Here is a 16,685-nt window from a genome sequence, read left to right as displayed (position 1 = left end):
GGGTTTGCGCAACATGCTTTTGTAAGGAGCACGCCACCCCCCAACACACACAGTGCACACCGTTTGTGTGTGTGTGTGCGTGTGTGTGTGTGTGTGTGTGCGTGTGTGTGTGTGTGTGTGTGTTTTGGGGGTGGAGGTAGTCACCTCGGCACAACTGCTCCAACAGCCAGGCCAGGCAGAATCAGCATCAGTTTCTTTGCTCATCAAACTCTGAAGGGGCTTCATACCAGGAGAGACAGAAGAGAGATTCTACACGTCTTTTTTCCTGAGGTACCTAACAAGTTCCACGGTGCCTACCCTGCCCCCATCACAAATGTCTTTTATAGTTTCACCTTAGAAGACAGTCTGGCCCTAGCAGGACCTATGAGAAATGACATACTGTAATGTTTTCATTTTTAAAGACAGCAATTCAACAGACAAGACTCCTCTCGGTCACGGAGCAGGTATGGGACTCATCGGGTGCTGGGGCATTCTCAGTTTCATCTATAAAAGGGGACCCCCCCCCCCGCCACTCGCTTCACAGAGCGGCCGTGGAGATTAAACAAGGTAATGGATGAAATGTACTAATAACGAGGACCATTTATATCAGTGCTTCTGACATCTGATGGATCTCCATGAAAAGCAATTTATTTTCCTATGTCATCCATTGAAAATGATTTTATGAAGAATGAAAAGAGGGGAGAAGCAAATTCTAAATCTGAGACCCAACAAAAAATAATTTTTATTTTGAACTCTATAGTATCCTATGAAAAATAACAAAAGCATACCACTGGGTGGCTGACATTAAAGGGGATGGGAGACAACTAACTTTCCAATTACCTAGCTCTGGAGAATTTCAAGCCCGCAGCCACAGTGGGATATCTGCGACTGTTCTAGAATGCTCAGGAGAGTCTCCGGGAGCAAAGCCGCCCCTGCTCCCTGAGGAACACACACACACGCAAGAAAGCAAATGACCCTGTACTCTTCTCCTTTATTCATTCTGTTTCAAGTTTTAACAGGTCTGGACTGCATGTTCAGGAGGCAATTCACGTCCTCCTTAACTGGATCAAATGAGGGTCTATCATTCTGCATATAACAGAACTCATCAGAATTTCAAATAACTTCCGGCCATATCTAAGGGGGCGGGGGTCGGGTGAGGGCCCCCCAGGAAGCCCCATTTCCTCTTTCTAAGCAAATCACGACATTTAGTCCTAGTTTAGAAGGGCTGCCTAGCTCCACCTTGACATAAACCACCCTCAGGTGGCAGAGTCCTCGCCTCAGCAGCAGGCTGGGGTCGTGAAAGGCCGCCTCCCTCCGCAGAGACGCCCGGGGGGACAGGGGGCCGGCCCAGCGCCCGGGGTCGGGGTCTGCTCCCCCCGGCCTTGCTTTAGTCACGACGGCCGCAGCCCATTCGACGAGCAAGACGTTTGCAGGAAAGGCTCACCACAACTTCCCAAGGCATGGAGTTCATTAAAATACTGCTGGGGGCCCTTGGCTGGAATGCTTTTTCCGCCCTGTAAAACCGAAACTGCAGCACAGCTGCCTGTAGGAAAGCTCAGAACGAGCTCAGAAACATCAGTGCGACAGACTGTTTTCAGGGGTCCCTGCATAATTACCGACTATTCCATCCATTCCCCTGCGCCTGCTCCAGAGACAACATCTGGCCTGGGGGAGAACGGTTCCCTGTAGACCCCACCACAGATGCAAGAGTGGACGCCAAGTGCTCCCACCTCCAACAGAAACCCACAGGCAACTTGCCCAGGTACTCGCCTGGGCCTGGCGGGCCTACTGAGCCCTGGCCCCAGGGTCGGGAGCCCCTCTCCTCTCGGCTCCTAGGGGCCGACAGCAGGGAAACGGAACACTGTGGGCAGGCCTGGTCACAAAGCCCGGCTGAGCACCTCCAACAAGGTCCCAGAGCACCAGGGCATTGGGATGGAGTGCCCTACTTCCTGGAGCGCCAACTGGACTCGAGGCTTCGGTGAAGAAAGCGTTCTTTTTATGTTAAAATGTCTTGCATGTGGGCATGTTATGAACTGGGATGCAATTCTTTTTTAAAAAGACAAAACATAAAATTCTCTGCTGGAGGCAGCCACTTTTGGCTTTGCCCTCAAAACTCCAAAGATAAGTGTTTGCTCTTGTTAGGAACACTTTGTCAGGAATGCTTTGGGAAAAGAATCTGAGAAACAGTAAGAGGCCAGGCGGAAGGTGGCCAGCAAGGAGGCAGAAGGGAGGGCGAAACTCACCGGAGAGCCGAGACTACTTCTCCGCAGAAGTGAAGACAAATAATCGTGCCTGCTGTGATCTGTGAGGGAGATACAGCGTGCAAAGCTGGAGTGGCCAAGCCTCCCGCCTTCCAGAAAATCTTGCCTGAATTCCCCACTAAACATCAGCTCTGCGGAGCCAGGCCTTTCATCTCGTACCCCCGGCACCCAGAATGGTGTCTGGCACAGGGAGATGTTAAATGCTTGTAGGAAGAATAACTCAGTTCTGCAACTCCTGACAGTTGTCCTCAGAGCTGATTAGCTGGTCCAGACCTAAGGGCTGAGAGGATCCGGCCAAGGTCATTTTTATCACGGATCAAGCTCTAGGATCCCAGCATTTTTTTTCCCCGTGGAAGAGAAGACGAGGAAGAAAGGCTGCACTTCTTCCCGGGTCGAGCACCGTGTCGGATTCATAGGAGGTGCTCAGTAAGTGTTGACTGAATCCACTCACTTTTCGCCTATTTAGTCCAAGACCTCTTCAGAAAGAAGACATTTTAAATGCTGCCTTTGAAACAAAGGAGGAAAACATGCTGGTACGAGACTATTTTAAACAGTGACGGTAGCTGGGAAGCCAGGCAAGAAGAAAATACGGGCCTGGTCCCTCTTGACCACAGATGAACCAGATCACATCTGGCCTTAAGGTCCCCGGGCCCGGCACATCTTCAACCTCTGGGGACAGAGCTGAGTTTGAGTTGTGAGTTTTACCCCACACAGCTATCACTGGGAAAATCAGTTCCAGATTTCCTAGGTTCAGCTATTAGGGACTGGAAACTAACAATGCTTAGCAGAGATGAGACAGATAATCAATGATATTAATGACTGTTAAATAATAACATCAGCCTCAATTTCAGTCACAAAGGAGTGTGAGCCTGGCTCCACGGGCTAATTCCCGCACGGAGAGCAGGTCTTGGCAGCGCCAGCTGGAGGTCTCCACTCACTGGTTCAGGATCCCCCACGTCTAGGTGCGCCCCGTGCACGCCAGCCTTCTAGCCTGTCAAGTGGTAATCTCCCTGCGGACCTAGCAGTACCTACAGGCGGACAGCTTCTGTGAGCTGTTCCAAGCACAGGCACTGCTGAGGCTGCCCTTTCTATTTCTGGAGGACAATTCTGCTTGCTAAAAAGAACTATGCTGAAATGAAAACCGATCAAGTTCTCAACTCCCTGGTCAGAGCATCAGAATGGCTCTTCCACCTCTAACCCACAGGCCTGGCGGGATGGCCTGGGTGCTTTCCCTCTCGTTGGGGGACACCCAAGAGCTGGATCTTCGGGTGGCTATAAGCAAAGTAGAGAGAAGGAATTAAAAAATGAAGTGACCGAGGTCTTCCCTGGTGGTGCAGTGGTTGAGAATCTGCCTGCCAATGCAGGGGACACGGGTTCGAGCCCTGGTCTGGGAGGATCCCACATGTCGCGGAGCAACTAGGCCCGTGAGCCGCAACTACTGAGCTTGCGCTCCGCAACAAGAGAGGCCATGACAGTGAGAGGCCCGCGCACCGCGATGAAGAGTGGCCCCTGCTTGCCGCAACTGGAGAAAGCCTTCGCACAGAAACGAAGACCCAACACAGCCAAAATTAAAAAAACAAACAAACAAAAAAACCTGAGTTGCCAAAACTCAGGTTAAGATAGTAAAAAAAAAAAAAAAAAAAAAAAAAAAAATGAAGTGACCAACATTTGCAAGCAAAGACTCTTCCACTTGGTTAAACAGATTTAGGTCTATTTTTGGTTTGCTCTTAAAAAGGCAAAGGATGGCGGCCTGCTGGGTGCCAATTTGCAGAAACAAACTCCTTCCTCAGCTCAGGGCTCAAAATACACCCCAGCGGAGAAGTTCTGGCTCTTGCTGCCAGTGTGCAGAGTAAAGCCATAGAAGGTCAAAGTTTAGGAAGCCGAGGGAGCATCTTAACGTCATATGATTCTTGGCCCACATGGACCTGTGGTATTTCTGAAACAGCTTAACAACGGATTTCGGCTGGCTTCACTCTAGCACAATGGGATTAATATGTAATAAAATGATGTTTTGGCCATCTTGCAAAGGAAGGTCATTTCCCACCAATCAGAGCAGGCATCATAATTCCAAGCAGCAAAAGCTCTGACAGTGGAAAGAAGAGAAAAGAAAACCGATCTGGCCTGATAAATCGGGCTGCCTCGGCCTAGCTGCCAAGCATACGCCACATTTCTCTTGTAATTGGACCACTGGTGGACCGGATAAGTTCCCCACATTTTCTCTGGCGCCGACATCCAAGCGAGGCCGTTCCCTTCATGGGGTTTGCTGGCAAATCCGGACACTCTCGTCAGTCTTAGAATACAACCTCCACCTCCCCGTCATTACTTGCGGCAGGTGAGCACGGGAGGAGTGACTGCAGTGCTGTGCACCGGGGCCAGGGCGTTAGCCGCTCTGAAAACGTCTGACTGATCCCAGATTACACGGAACAAAGGCCCGGATGCACTGCTTCTAGGAGACCCGTGACAGGGCGAGTTTTCTAAAATTACAGCTTTGGGAAGGAACTAAAACTACAAGTGAACTTCAGAGCCACAGCAGTACACTCAGCACGAATGGACTCTTACAGGAAAGAAAGAATTTTGCAAATCCAGTTGAAAAGAAACAACAGCAAAAAAACAGAACAAAACGAAAACCAGTCATTCCCAGGGAAAATGGAAGAAAAATAGCAGTGATGAAAGAAAAACATTCAAAGGAGTAATTTCCAGGACTACAAAACCAACCCAAATGCTCCTTATGCATTACAGTGCATAGCAGGGGCCTCAAACGGCTTTTGAAGCATGTCAATATAGCTTTAACGAGGCCATGCCTTACCAGACCCTAATTCAGTGAAAAGTCAGGCTCCACTTCCATTTCGAAACTCATCATACTTCAAATTAAAAAATTAATGAGAATACCAACTCCCCGGCCCATCCTGGATGATGGGAATCCATCATGGCCTCTTGCTCAGCCTTTGGAGGTAGATGGGGCTCAAGGCGGGTCCTGCACAACCTGGCGAGGGCAAGTCGGTGCCTTCCAGGCTCTCCAGGAAGCAGCGGACCAGAGCGAACTGCGCAGTCTGAGTGGCCCGGCTCAAAGTAGGGAACGTCTTTCAAGTCTCTGGTTTTCTTTTAATTATGTGAACTTTAAATTATTTTCCATAATACATCTATGTTTAAAATATTTCAGATTAGAAATGAATTAAATTATTTAACATTTTCCCCCCAAACAGGAAAGACCGACAGATGAGGGAGACACACCATATTTAATCTGGTGCTCTGAGTGTAAGTGATTCGACCTAAAGGTACCCAGCAGTTATCCCGGCAGGAGGATTCCCGGTGCTGCTTGGTTGGCCAGAGTACCACCCTGCTTCTTCCTCAGAGTCTACATCATCCAATAAAGGTGCAGCGGTCTTATGTGCCTTAGAGGGGTGCTGTGAAAACTAGATGAAATGAGAAATAACACAACAGCAGCGTCCAGCTCAGTCCAGAGAACACAGCAGGTGTTCAACAAACGGCAGCTGCCGACCCCACAACCTACATCTGCCTCCACCCCCTCTCCAGCCACATTCTACGGATGACAATGTTACACGTGGGAAAACAGCGCACTCTGACAGTCATCTCTGGGACGTCACATACTACACATCGCACATCAGGAACAGATACAGTGTGGGATGTCAACCTGGGTCCAAGTGTCCTCCTGCAAACTAAACCCTCAGGACGATTCTCTCACCCAGTATTATCTGGCCAAGGTGAAGGATGGCTCTTGACACGGCTCTTTCATTCACCATCAATGCTGTAATTTCCCTGCTGAGCCCAAGTAAAATTGGTATAGACAGCAATTGGTATACCAGCTGACCAGGTTTCCGCAGAAGTAGCTACACACACATCTCTGCAACAGTGACGAGCGAGTCACAGAGAAGCGACACAGCTATAGGAAAACACTTCAGTTGCCATAAGAACAAAATAGCCTGTGAAACACCAAGAAGACTCTACTGAGAAGAATTTGCTCATCTCTTACTTCTATTCTTGGTCTAGTTCTAAAATACAGTAATAATTGAATTGGCAAACTAAATTCAAACGCAGCCGGGCACACTGTCATGCTCAGTGGAAACGCAGCATCAGCCTCTGCAGCTGACCAGGTTAGGGACCTGGTCCTACCCATGGCTTCTGCCCACCCACTTCCGCATCTGCTCAACCAAAACTCTCCAACCAAGAAAAACAAGCCACACCGCACTTCCCAGGCTGCGTCTTGCGGTGCTAGCTGACAGGATTGCTGAGAGTTAAATGAGGCCACGCGAGGAAAACGCTTAGCACAACACACCGTGTCCAAAGTGCAGGATGTGGGCTGACGGCAGCAATTCCACACCAAATCCAAGCCCTCCTGCCGACTTCCAAGGATACCTCCTGCCCATCCAACTTCATATTCCATCGTTTCCCAACAGAGACCGTCTCTCTGACTCACATTTCACACGACCGTCCACGGCTTGAGCCGATGTTTAAAAATTAGGATCTTTCACCCCCAAATGTACGTACGGCGCCCCCAGAAACACCTGAGAACAAGCCGCAGAGCATCAGACCCCACAGGGCAAGACGCGACGGGAGCAAAGCGCCTGCCAGCCAGCCCTCTTCTTTACATCAAGGCCGCTTCAGCCATCTACATCGCCCCCCCACCCCCGCCGCTGCCCCGGGGCTCTGGGTGTGGCACTTCCCCCCCAACACACACCATTAGCTCGCATCACAATTCAGCATTCTGTTCTTTAACAGTCATCTAAAATGGCTGGGCAGGTAGCTTTGGTGCTTCCATCACAAGCACCTGTAGCTGGCTTTCTCGTCAGGGCTATGTACCTTGAGAAACCTCCTCCACCTCATTTCCTGAATTATTACACGGAAAAGCAAGCAAGTTGACAACTCCATCAACAGGCTCGACTCTGTTCAAAGAGCTGCCTCTCATTGGGAGTCTGTGTCTCTATAAATACACAAATAGTTGCACAACGGACCTTGCAGACTGCTGCGGAGTCTCATCTGTGAATGACATGAGTCTCCTGCAGTAACGTTTTCCCCTAGTAAAACTGTTCTGAATGCATACAACGGAACTAAATGTATCACTACAGCATATGAACAAGTTTTCAAGCTACTATTTTAAAAGACATCTAGTTGATGAGCAATGGTTGGCAATTGATAATGACATCCAAGAAGATGGGGAACACAGTGAAAAGAACAGAGGACGACCTGGGAGGGCTCAGGTTCTGACCCGGAGCCAGAACTCGCCGGCCAAATGATCTACTAACTCGGCTGGCTCTTGGGGCCTGATTTTATTTTACTTCTTTTCATTATTTACCATAGCTTTATAGGTGTTTTTGAATACTCTGAACATTTTCAAGTAATATTATGGTGCCAGTTAATCTCTGGCATCATTTTGAGACCAATCATTCCATATATATGCATGAATAAACAAATAAATATTTTAAAAAGTAGATGTGATGAGCTCTTTAAAAGCCCATTTTTGTGTTTTATGCCATTTCAAAATAGAAGTGAAGCCACCAAAGCATTTGAGAGGCTAGATTTTTGTACTGCTTTGGCTGGAGCAACTTCCACAATGGCAAAGAGACTAGTAAAGCCTGGAACCAGGCACTGCTGAACACCTGCTGGATTTGTGGGGCCTCTTCTTCCCTAGGCCTAAAGGTAAGCTTCTAAGAGTGAAGAGAAGGCAGCTGGGGGAAAGGGACAGGCAGTATCCACTTTAGAGCTCCTGTCTTGGGCTCGATTTACATAGGTGGCACTGAAAGAATGACAATCATAGGAAAGCCATCTCCTCTCTGGAGGAATCTCATAACCCAGTGGTGGTGTCTAGTTGGAGACAGAGGAGGTTTCTTGTGTGATCTGAATTGTGTGTGGAAAAGGGTACACAAAAGCAATCTAGTACGAGCCCCAGCCCCAAAGAAAACCATACGAACAAGGCACATACCAGGTCTATCAGGTCGCTGAGGTTTTTCTCGATCTGCTGTGGAGGCAGGCGCCTCATCAAGTCCAAGGCACAGTCCAGCTGCTGATCACTCTGTCAAAGGAGAAACAGGAGTGTCTGGGTCACTTTGCCAGTAGAAACACCAAAACCCCCCTTTCAAAAGCATTCTGGCAGCTGCAGCTTGCCCAGGTACCCTGAGACCAAAGAGGTCTGCAGTGGGCCCTCTGGAACAGCTCCTGGCGGGAGACTAGCCAGTCCCTCCCGGATGGCAGTGTCTGTCTCAAGTGGAGGCATCCAAAAAACAGTTCAGCATGTGGAAGTGGGCTGGAGAGTCTGGAAAGCTGCCTTGCTCAGTCCACGTCTCAAAGCCTCATCAACTTCCTTCAGCAGCTCTCCAGACCGGCAGACGTATTAACTCCCAACTGGTCCTGCAGTGATCAGGCTCGAACAGCAGGTTAGGCACTGTTCTTTGCTGTAACCTGGACATGAATGTCAGGAAATGTCACCTGACCAGGTTCCCTGATGAGCTCCAAGCCAGGGACAAAGCCAGGCAAAGAACAAGCGGCAAGATGCGCACAAACGTTTAAGTGCTTCAGTCATTCTACTGAGGCTGGGCCCATCTTCCCAGGCGCCAGGCCCCGGCAAAACAGACCAAGACCTGAAACATCTACAGTTGAGAGCTCGCGCTCGCTGGCAAAGTGAACAACAAGTGTGTAAATCGGGGTCGGTGCTGCCGCAGGGGCGCGGGAGGATAAAGACTGCCCTCGTTCTCAAGATAATCTCTTCATTTGATATTCATGCTGCAGATATTTACTGAGAGCCACCACGTGCCAGTCACCGTAAACATGCAATAAGTAATGGAGAGAGGAAGGAAGGAACTGAGCGGGGGTGAGACCGGTAGAGCGTCTGGTAGGGTGCAGAGTATTGATTCAGTGCACAGTGGGCTGTAACACAGAAGGAAGGCCAGAGGCTCGAGAGGAGCAACCAGAAATAAGGTGGGAAAGGTGGGCCCAGGAAAATGATGAAGACCACTGCACGCAATGCTAAGAAGTGCAAGTAAGGCGCATGGAGCCCCCAACACAACTAACCAGAGGCACTACCTGATTTGTATCCTGAATCTGCTCTGCTCAGACCAATCTCAGGATTTTTGAAAGCCCTACATCAACACGCTTAAGAATCTTTATAAAGTATACAAGGTAATCCTGGAAATGCCACATTTGGCGGTAATGAAATATAACCTTTGAATCCAACCATCTGCACTTCAAGGTACATCAACCACAAACAGGCTGTGGGACGCAAGGACCCACTTTGTATACACCAGAGACGTAACACGTAATACATAAGTTAACTGGAAGCAGTTTCACTCCCAGGTAATCGATGTGGCATATACAGCAGGCTGTTTTTGGAAAAGAAAACAAAAAACCTGTCCCCTGCTCAAGATGGTTATCAGTGACAGTTTATTCTGGGACACACAACAAACTAGCTATACCCTGCAAAGAAACACACACACACTCCAGAAACCTTAGAGCACTTGTTTTCCTTAGTGAAACATTCTAGCAACCAGGTGTTCCCTACTTGTGCCGTCCGTGCCTTCTATGCCAGCCAAGGCCACGGAGACATGCGTGTGGCCAGCTGACGTGGGAAGACATTTTAACAGCACTTCTAGGGTCAAGAACACAGATAAACTGATTTGACACTAGAGAGACTTATATTCAGTGCTCTGTTCTGCCATTCATTAACTTAGGACCTTGGGCAAATTTCTTAACCTCCAGGAACCTCTATTTATCCTGTGAAACCGAATAAAGGAAACCACATTTAAAATGGAGTCAGGAGGCCAGAAGGGGGAGCTCTCGAGCACCAGCACTAGGCATCAATTACACACCCCAACAGGAAGAGAGGGACCTTGTATTACCAGCCGGAGGAAAGATGATTTCTCCTTATCCAGCAGCGAGCCCAGGCAATGGGAAGCCACCACCACCCTGAACTCTCGCCTTCCTCTGATGGACATTCCTTCTAAGCAACCCCCTCACCCCAACTTCTTTTTTCTCTATAATGTTCCTCTTCTTTGTTTTCTGAACTTGCCTATAGTCTTTGCTATTCCATCCCTGAATTGCAATTCTCTGCAATTCCTGAATAAATCCATTTTACTGGTAAAATAACTGGCTGTTTTATTTTTAAGGTCAATAATCCATAAAATGGGAATAGTATCTACTTCACAGGGTTGTTGGAATGATCTGATTAATAACTGAATTGTTTAATACGCAGTAGTACACATTTGACTGGGAGTGTTTTCTGTGTATGTGTGCAAACACGTGTTTTACTTTTTAAAATGTAAGTATTTTATAACATTTGCCCCACTCGACCCAACCCAGAAATCTTTCCTGTTGCTCTCATCTGGAGCTAGGTATTCAAACTCCACAAACAGCTATGTGCTCCCTCAGCCATGCAAGAAGAGAAGACCCTAAATGATTCAAGTCAAACTACTTAAAAGGTGTAAACTAATGGGCCAAAGACCTTAACAGACATCTCACCAAAGAAGATACACAGATGGCAAATGAACACATGAAAGGAACTCAACATTACACCACGAGAGAAATACAAATTAAAATGAGGTGCCATTACACATCTATTAGAATGAATGAAATCCAGAATTGTTATCGCCAAAAGCTGAAAGGCAGGTGGTGCGACAGTAACTCTGGTGGGACGCAAAACGGCACGGCCGCTTCCAACGACGGGTAGGCAGTTTCTTACAAAACGAAGCATACTCCTACCACACAATCCAGCAATCACGCTCCTTGGTGTTTACCCAGAGTAGTTGAAAACTAACATCCAGGAACTTCCCTGGTGGCCAGTGGCTAAGACTCCACGCTCCCAATGCAGGGCGTCTGGGTTCGATCCCTGGTCAGGGAACTAGATTCCACGTGCCTAGATCCCACATGCCGTAACTAAGAGTTCGCATGCCGCAATTAAGACCTGGTGCAGAGGAAAGAAGGATGGGAGGGAGGGAGGGAGGGAGGGAGGGAGGGAGGGAGGAAGGAGGAAAACTAATGTCCACACAAAAACCTACCCACAACAGCTTATGGCAGCTTTATTCATAACTGCCAAAACTTGGAAACAGTCAAGATGCCTTCAGTAGGCGAATGGATAAAGAAACAGTGGTGCATCCAGACAAGGGAATGTTATCAAACCATGAAAAGATGTGGAGGAAACGTAAATGTCTACCACTAAGTGAGAGAAGCCAATGTGAAAAGGCTACATACTCTATATGAATCCAGCTATATGACATTCTGGAAAAGACAAAACTATAGAGACAGTAACAAAATCAGTGGTTGCCAGGGGATGGAAGGGAGAGAGGGATGACAGTAGGCACAGCACAGAGGATTTTCAGGGCAGTGAAACTACACTATGTAATACTATATATAATGGTGGGTATGTGTCATTTTAAATTTGTCCAAACCCATAGAATGTACAACACCAAGAGTGAACCCTAATGAAAACTATGGATTTTGAGTGATTATGACATGTCAATGTAGATTCATCAATTGTAACTCTCGTAGGGGATGCTGATAGTGGGAGAGACTATGCATGTGTGGGGGTCACAGAGTATATGGGAAATCTCTGTACCTTCTGCTCAATTTTGCTTTGAACCTAAAACTGCTTTAAAAAAAATCAAGTCATTTTTCTTTTTTTCAAAGGTGTGAATTAGTGTTTCTCAACTGGGATTGATTTCGCCCTCCCCACCAACCCGCAGGAACATGTGGAATGCATGAGGACGTTTTCGGTTGCCATCACTGTCTGGAAAGGCAGCTACTGGCATCTAATGGGTAGGTGTCAGGGATGCTTCAAAACATCTGCGATGTACAGGACAGACCCCAACAACCTGGCCCCAAATGTCAGTAGAGCCAAGTTGGAGAAACCTTGGTTTAAAAGGATTGTTTTGGGGACTACACTCTCCCAAACTCTGGTCAAAGCTAAGGCCCCAGAAAACGGCACAGAACATTTTACATACAATTCTAACTCACAGACTACCTGTAACCCTAAAAACGGCTGGTCTTTGGAAATTGTCTCAACTGGATATTAACAATACTCCTGAGAACTAGAAAAAAATTTTAGATATAAGCCTAGCTACACTGAATCATTTTTTAATATTCAAAATATATAATTAGCTTTACAACTCAATATCAAAAAAAAAAAAAAGAGACAGTCCCCCAAGAAGATACACAGATAGCCAACAGGCACATGAAAAGATGCTCAACACCGCCAACCATCAGAGAAACGAAAATCAAAACCACAATGATACAATACCCCACACATGTCAGAATGGCCATCACCAAAAAGATCAGAAACAAGAAATGTTGGTGAAGATGTAGAGAAAAAGGGACTCTCCTACACTTTTGGTGGGAAGGTAAACTGGTGTAGCCACCATGGAAAACGATATGGAAGCATACATAATGGCAGTCCCATCTTCCATTCCCACCAGCAGTAAAGTAATTCTACGCTGAACCTTTAATCCAGAACACAGTGGGATGTTCAGAAGGGATTAACTAGAAACTGAGTAGTGTATTATCTAGGAAAAGAAAAGTCATAACTTGACCAGAGAAGATCAACATGAAAAGACACTATTTTAACCCTTCCAAGGAGCCTGTTCACATGCCCCCAACCCCAATATGCTGACCACGGCCGCACCCTCCAAGGGTGCCGGTAGCATGAAGGCTTCCTTCTGGACAGTCCTCTGACTGGATTGAGTTGAAAGCACTAAAATACTACTGCAAAATGGTCTAACTTGTATTTTGCATTAATCCCAACAATCTTAATAGGAAATACTCACTACAAATTTCTAAGGCTAAGGATGTCTAACTAGCATTAAATTAGAAAATGACTAAAAGCTTCCCATAAGCCACGCAACATGGGAAAGCTTAATGACAGCTTGTAAGAAGTTAAAATTAGAGTTAACCGGAGCCCTTGGCTTGGGGGGTGGGGGGGGTCATCCCAAATCCTGAGGGTCCCAAACGGGAAACAGCACAAGAGAATGAAGAAAACATGGATGGTCCACAGCTACGTACAACATGAGTGGCCCCAGAAATAGAATGATGGTGGGGGAGGGGAAGCAAGTCCAAGGGTTAGGACCTAGGATGCTCAAAACCCAGCAATCCTGAACTGTTATTTAGATACACACACACACACACACACACACATACATACACACAGTGTGCGTGTGTGTGTGTGTATGTCTGTATTTTAAACCAATATAGCAAGGCTTTCTTTCTTATTAGCTAAGACAAGAGAATGTTAAATACAAAATTCAGAAGAGTGAGAAGAATAGTTATAAGGCAAGAAGCCACTAGGGGAAGACGAAAGTTGCTATTCATCTAAGTCTTGCACAGAATAATGGATTCAAGGATGTTCATAATATCATGTTGCTTAAACTTACATATATGTTAATATGTTCCTTTATAGTTATCAAGGATCTAAATATTTTTGAGTTGATATTTGTGTATTGTGTAAGACTGGGGTCCAGTTTCATTCTTTTGCATGTAGCTGTCCAATTTTCCCAACACCATTTATTGAGGAGACTGTCCTTTCCCCATTGTATATTCTTGCCTCCTCTGTCATAAATTAATTGATCATATATGCATGGGTTTATTTCTGAGCTCTCCGTTTCACTGTCACAGTTTCACTTCACTTAATATTTTTTAAAGGTAATAGAAAAAAATACAAACAAGAGCAAACAAGGACAGAAACTGGGAATTAGGAGCTCAGAGTCCAAAGTTTGCCCTGTCACTGGATGTCTGTGCAAGCTAGTCTGCTCACTTAACCTCATGGTCTGGGATTTGGGGAGAGGGCCTTTAAGAGTCCTTCTAGTGGGCTGTGCACTGTTTCCCAGTCTAAGCGCAGACGCACCCACCACACCCACCATGCCCTTCAACAGCCCCCTGCAGGCCAACAACTAGGTTTCAATTCAACAACCAAGCCTTGAGTGCCGGCCACTGGCCAGGCCCTGAATCAGGCCCAGTGAATGAAACCTAGTCCTGACCCTCAAGGAACCATCCACAAAAGAGCCTATCATGTGAGGCATATGATCATATGAGGCAAGTGTGATGTCTAGAGCAATGGGACATAGAAGCTGCAGAGATGAGGCATAGCTCACAATACACTGATGTGCACTTCTTCATGTATCAATTATATTCCTAGGATTTCCCGGCTTTCCATTATTTTGTATACTGCCACCCCATGACCAAGGGCTCTCCACGTGATGGCTCCTTTGAAACCCTAACTGATCCTAGACACTTCCCTCATAAAACGAGCTTTCCCAGTTCCACCTTCCATGGGTGGCGTTTTCCAGGTTGAAAGGTAAATAGTAAAGAATGATGTACTTCCCTGGTGGTCCAGTGGTTAAGAATCCACCTCCCAATGTAGGGGACGAGGGTTCAATCCCTGGTCGGGGAACTAAGATCCCACAGGCCGCGGGGCAACTAAGCCGTCGCGCCACAACTACTGAGCTCGCGTGCCTCAACTAGAAAGCTCGCATGCTGCAACTACTGAACCCATGTGCTCTGGAGCTCGCACGCCACAATCAGAGAGAAGCCCGCACACTGCAACGAAGAGCCCGGGTACTGCAACGAAAGATCCCACCTGTCACAACTAAGACCCGATGAAGCCAAATAAATAAATAAAATTTAGGGGAAGAAAAGAATGACCATTTCACTTCACTCTCCATAATTCTCTGCCCATTCAATTAGTCATTCAATAATTATTTGAGGGTTTCCTAGGTAACAAGCACTGTTTTTGACGCTGAATGGTTCACATAACGAAGTCCCTGTCTCCAGGAACTTATGGTGTAGTCAAAATCTATACAGAAAAAGACAGAAGATGAGTCCTTGTTAGGATGTCAGAATACGGAGGGGACAGCTCCCCTGCTTTAAGCTGGTGAGGCTTCAAGGTGTCGGTTTAGATTTTTGGTTGTGTTTTTTCAGAATATAAACTGAGCTGGGGAATGTTTCCCTTTCTGCTCCTTTTTCACATGACTGGAAGAAACACACAAACTGCTTAAAAATCACAACAAGTAAAACAACTGTTAATACAGACTAGAACAATTTTTCAGAATAAGAAATCAAATAAAACACTACAGCTTAAAAAATCTACTAAGGAATTTTCAGACACTGGGTAGTGTTGCCAGCAATTTGCAGAACTGTGAAACTTGGCCTACTCAATGAACTAAAAAGGCAGAGACTAATTTGGAAATCATCACCTAACAACAGCTATTCAGTCCCCAGGTGGGGATGCAGAGAACAGGACATGTCCCAACCTGCAATAAACTCAAAAAAGCTTAATACAATAAACACACCAATCCACAGAAATGAAAAACATTTCACAAAGGTCCATATGAGTGGTACAGGGAACTGCAAAAGATGCCTCAGAAGAGGGGGTACATGCACCGGTTATCACGGGCTAAGCAGGGGTGCCCCGGGCAGACACGGAGGCAGCAGGCGCAGTGAGACGAGGAGAGGCCAGGAGAGCCGAGGCGCGCTTGGAGGAAGGCAACGCAGTGGGGTGTGGCCCTGGTCCAGGGCCCACAGCAAGGCTAGGTTACAGCCAAACCCTCCCTCTGAGGGCAGTGCTGTCCTCAGCAGGCTCCGGGCTCCGCGGAGCTCCAAGGCCTGGGGACAAAACCTCGGTGCTCCCAGCCATCCTGCGTTTGTCGACTTTATAGGTACAGCTTGTGTGGCCTTTAAAACTTTAAAATGTGCTTCTCCAGAAGGGATTAGGAGCCCCGGAAGATTTTCCCACAGAGGACTGCGAGGAATACTGTCGTGTCGTAGGTGAAGCGGATTACAGTTCCCAAAAACGGCCTTAGCAAGCTCTCACCCCCTCGCCCCGTTATAATGTGACTGTCATTCCTCCACTGAGAGGTGGAGTCCGCGTCCCCTCCCCTTGGAATGGGGAGAGTTTTGTGACTGCTTTTATCAAAACAGAATAGCAGGATTCACCTCTGTCACTTCTGAGCCAGAAAAGAGCATCATCTTCCACCTTGCTTGGTGAACACCCACGCCTGAAGCCCCAAGCGGCGATGTAAACAGCGCAACAACTGCCCTGAGGCGGCCTTGCTGTAAGGAAGAGCTACGGAGCCCAGGTGGAAAAGCCACGTGAAGAGACCCTGTGACTCTCAAGTGAGCCGCCCGGCCAGCCCCGTGCTCCAGCCTCAGCTGTCTGACTGCAACAGCACGGGACCCCAGGCCAGAACCACCCAGCCAAGGCTCTCCTGAGTTTCTGGCCCCCAAAACCACTGGAGATGCATAATGTGAGGATTACTGTTACTGCTTGTCACTAGGTTTTGGAGTGACTTTGTTAGATGCAATAGTAACAGATACAGAAGGATGCCTCTGGTGACTGTGGGGACGCAGTCTGACCAGAGACGGGACTGGGGGCAAGAGGGTCAGAAGAGGGGCCTCCAAAGCACCCAGGGCTCTGGCTGTAGGGCTGGAGAGCATGGGAGGGTTAAAGACTCTAAG

The 16,685-nt window shown here is 47.4% G+C and overlaps 1 protein-coding gene across 5 annotated transcripts in view; it reads right to left on the bottom strand.

The window, feature by feature from the left end:
* Positions 1–16,685, bottom strand: part of CAPZB (capping actin protein of muscle Z-line subunit beta) — a 136,176-nt gene that overhangs the window by 66,261 nt on the left and 53,230 nt on the right. For all 5 annotated transcript variants that reach the window (XM_049700611.1, XM_033433122.2, XM_004272477.4 and 2 more), the window contains exon 2: positions 8,179–8,268. In XM_049700611.1, coding sequence (XP_049556568.1) covers positions 8,179–8,235 — 57 coding nt within the window. In that variant the 5' untranslated portion in view covers positions 8,236–8,268. The remainder of the gene's footprint in view (positions 1–8,178; positions 8,269–16,685) is intronic.

Source organism: Orcinus orca, chromosome 1 (assembly GCF_937001465.1).
Source record: "Orcinus orca chromosome 1, mOrcOrc1.1, whole genome shotgun sequence".
NCBI classification, from domain to species: Eukaryota; Metazoa; Chordata; class Mammalia; order Artiodactyla; family Delphinidae; genus Orcinus; species Orcinus orca.
This window is presented reverse-complemented; position numbering and strand designations above follow the sequence as displayed.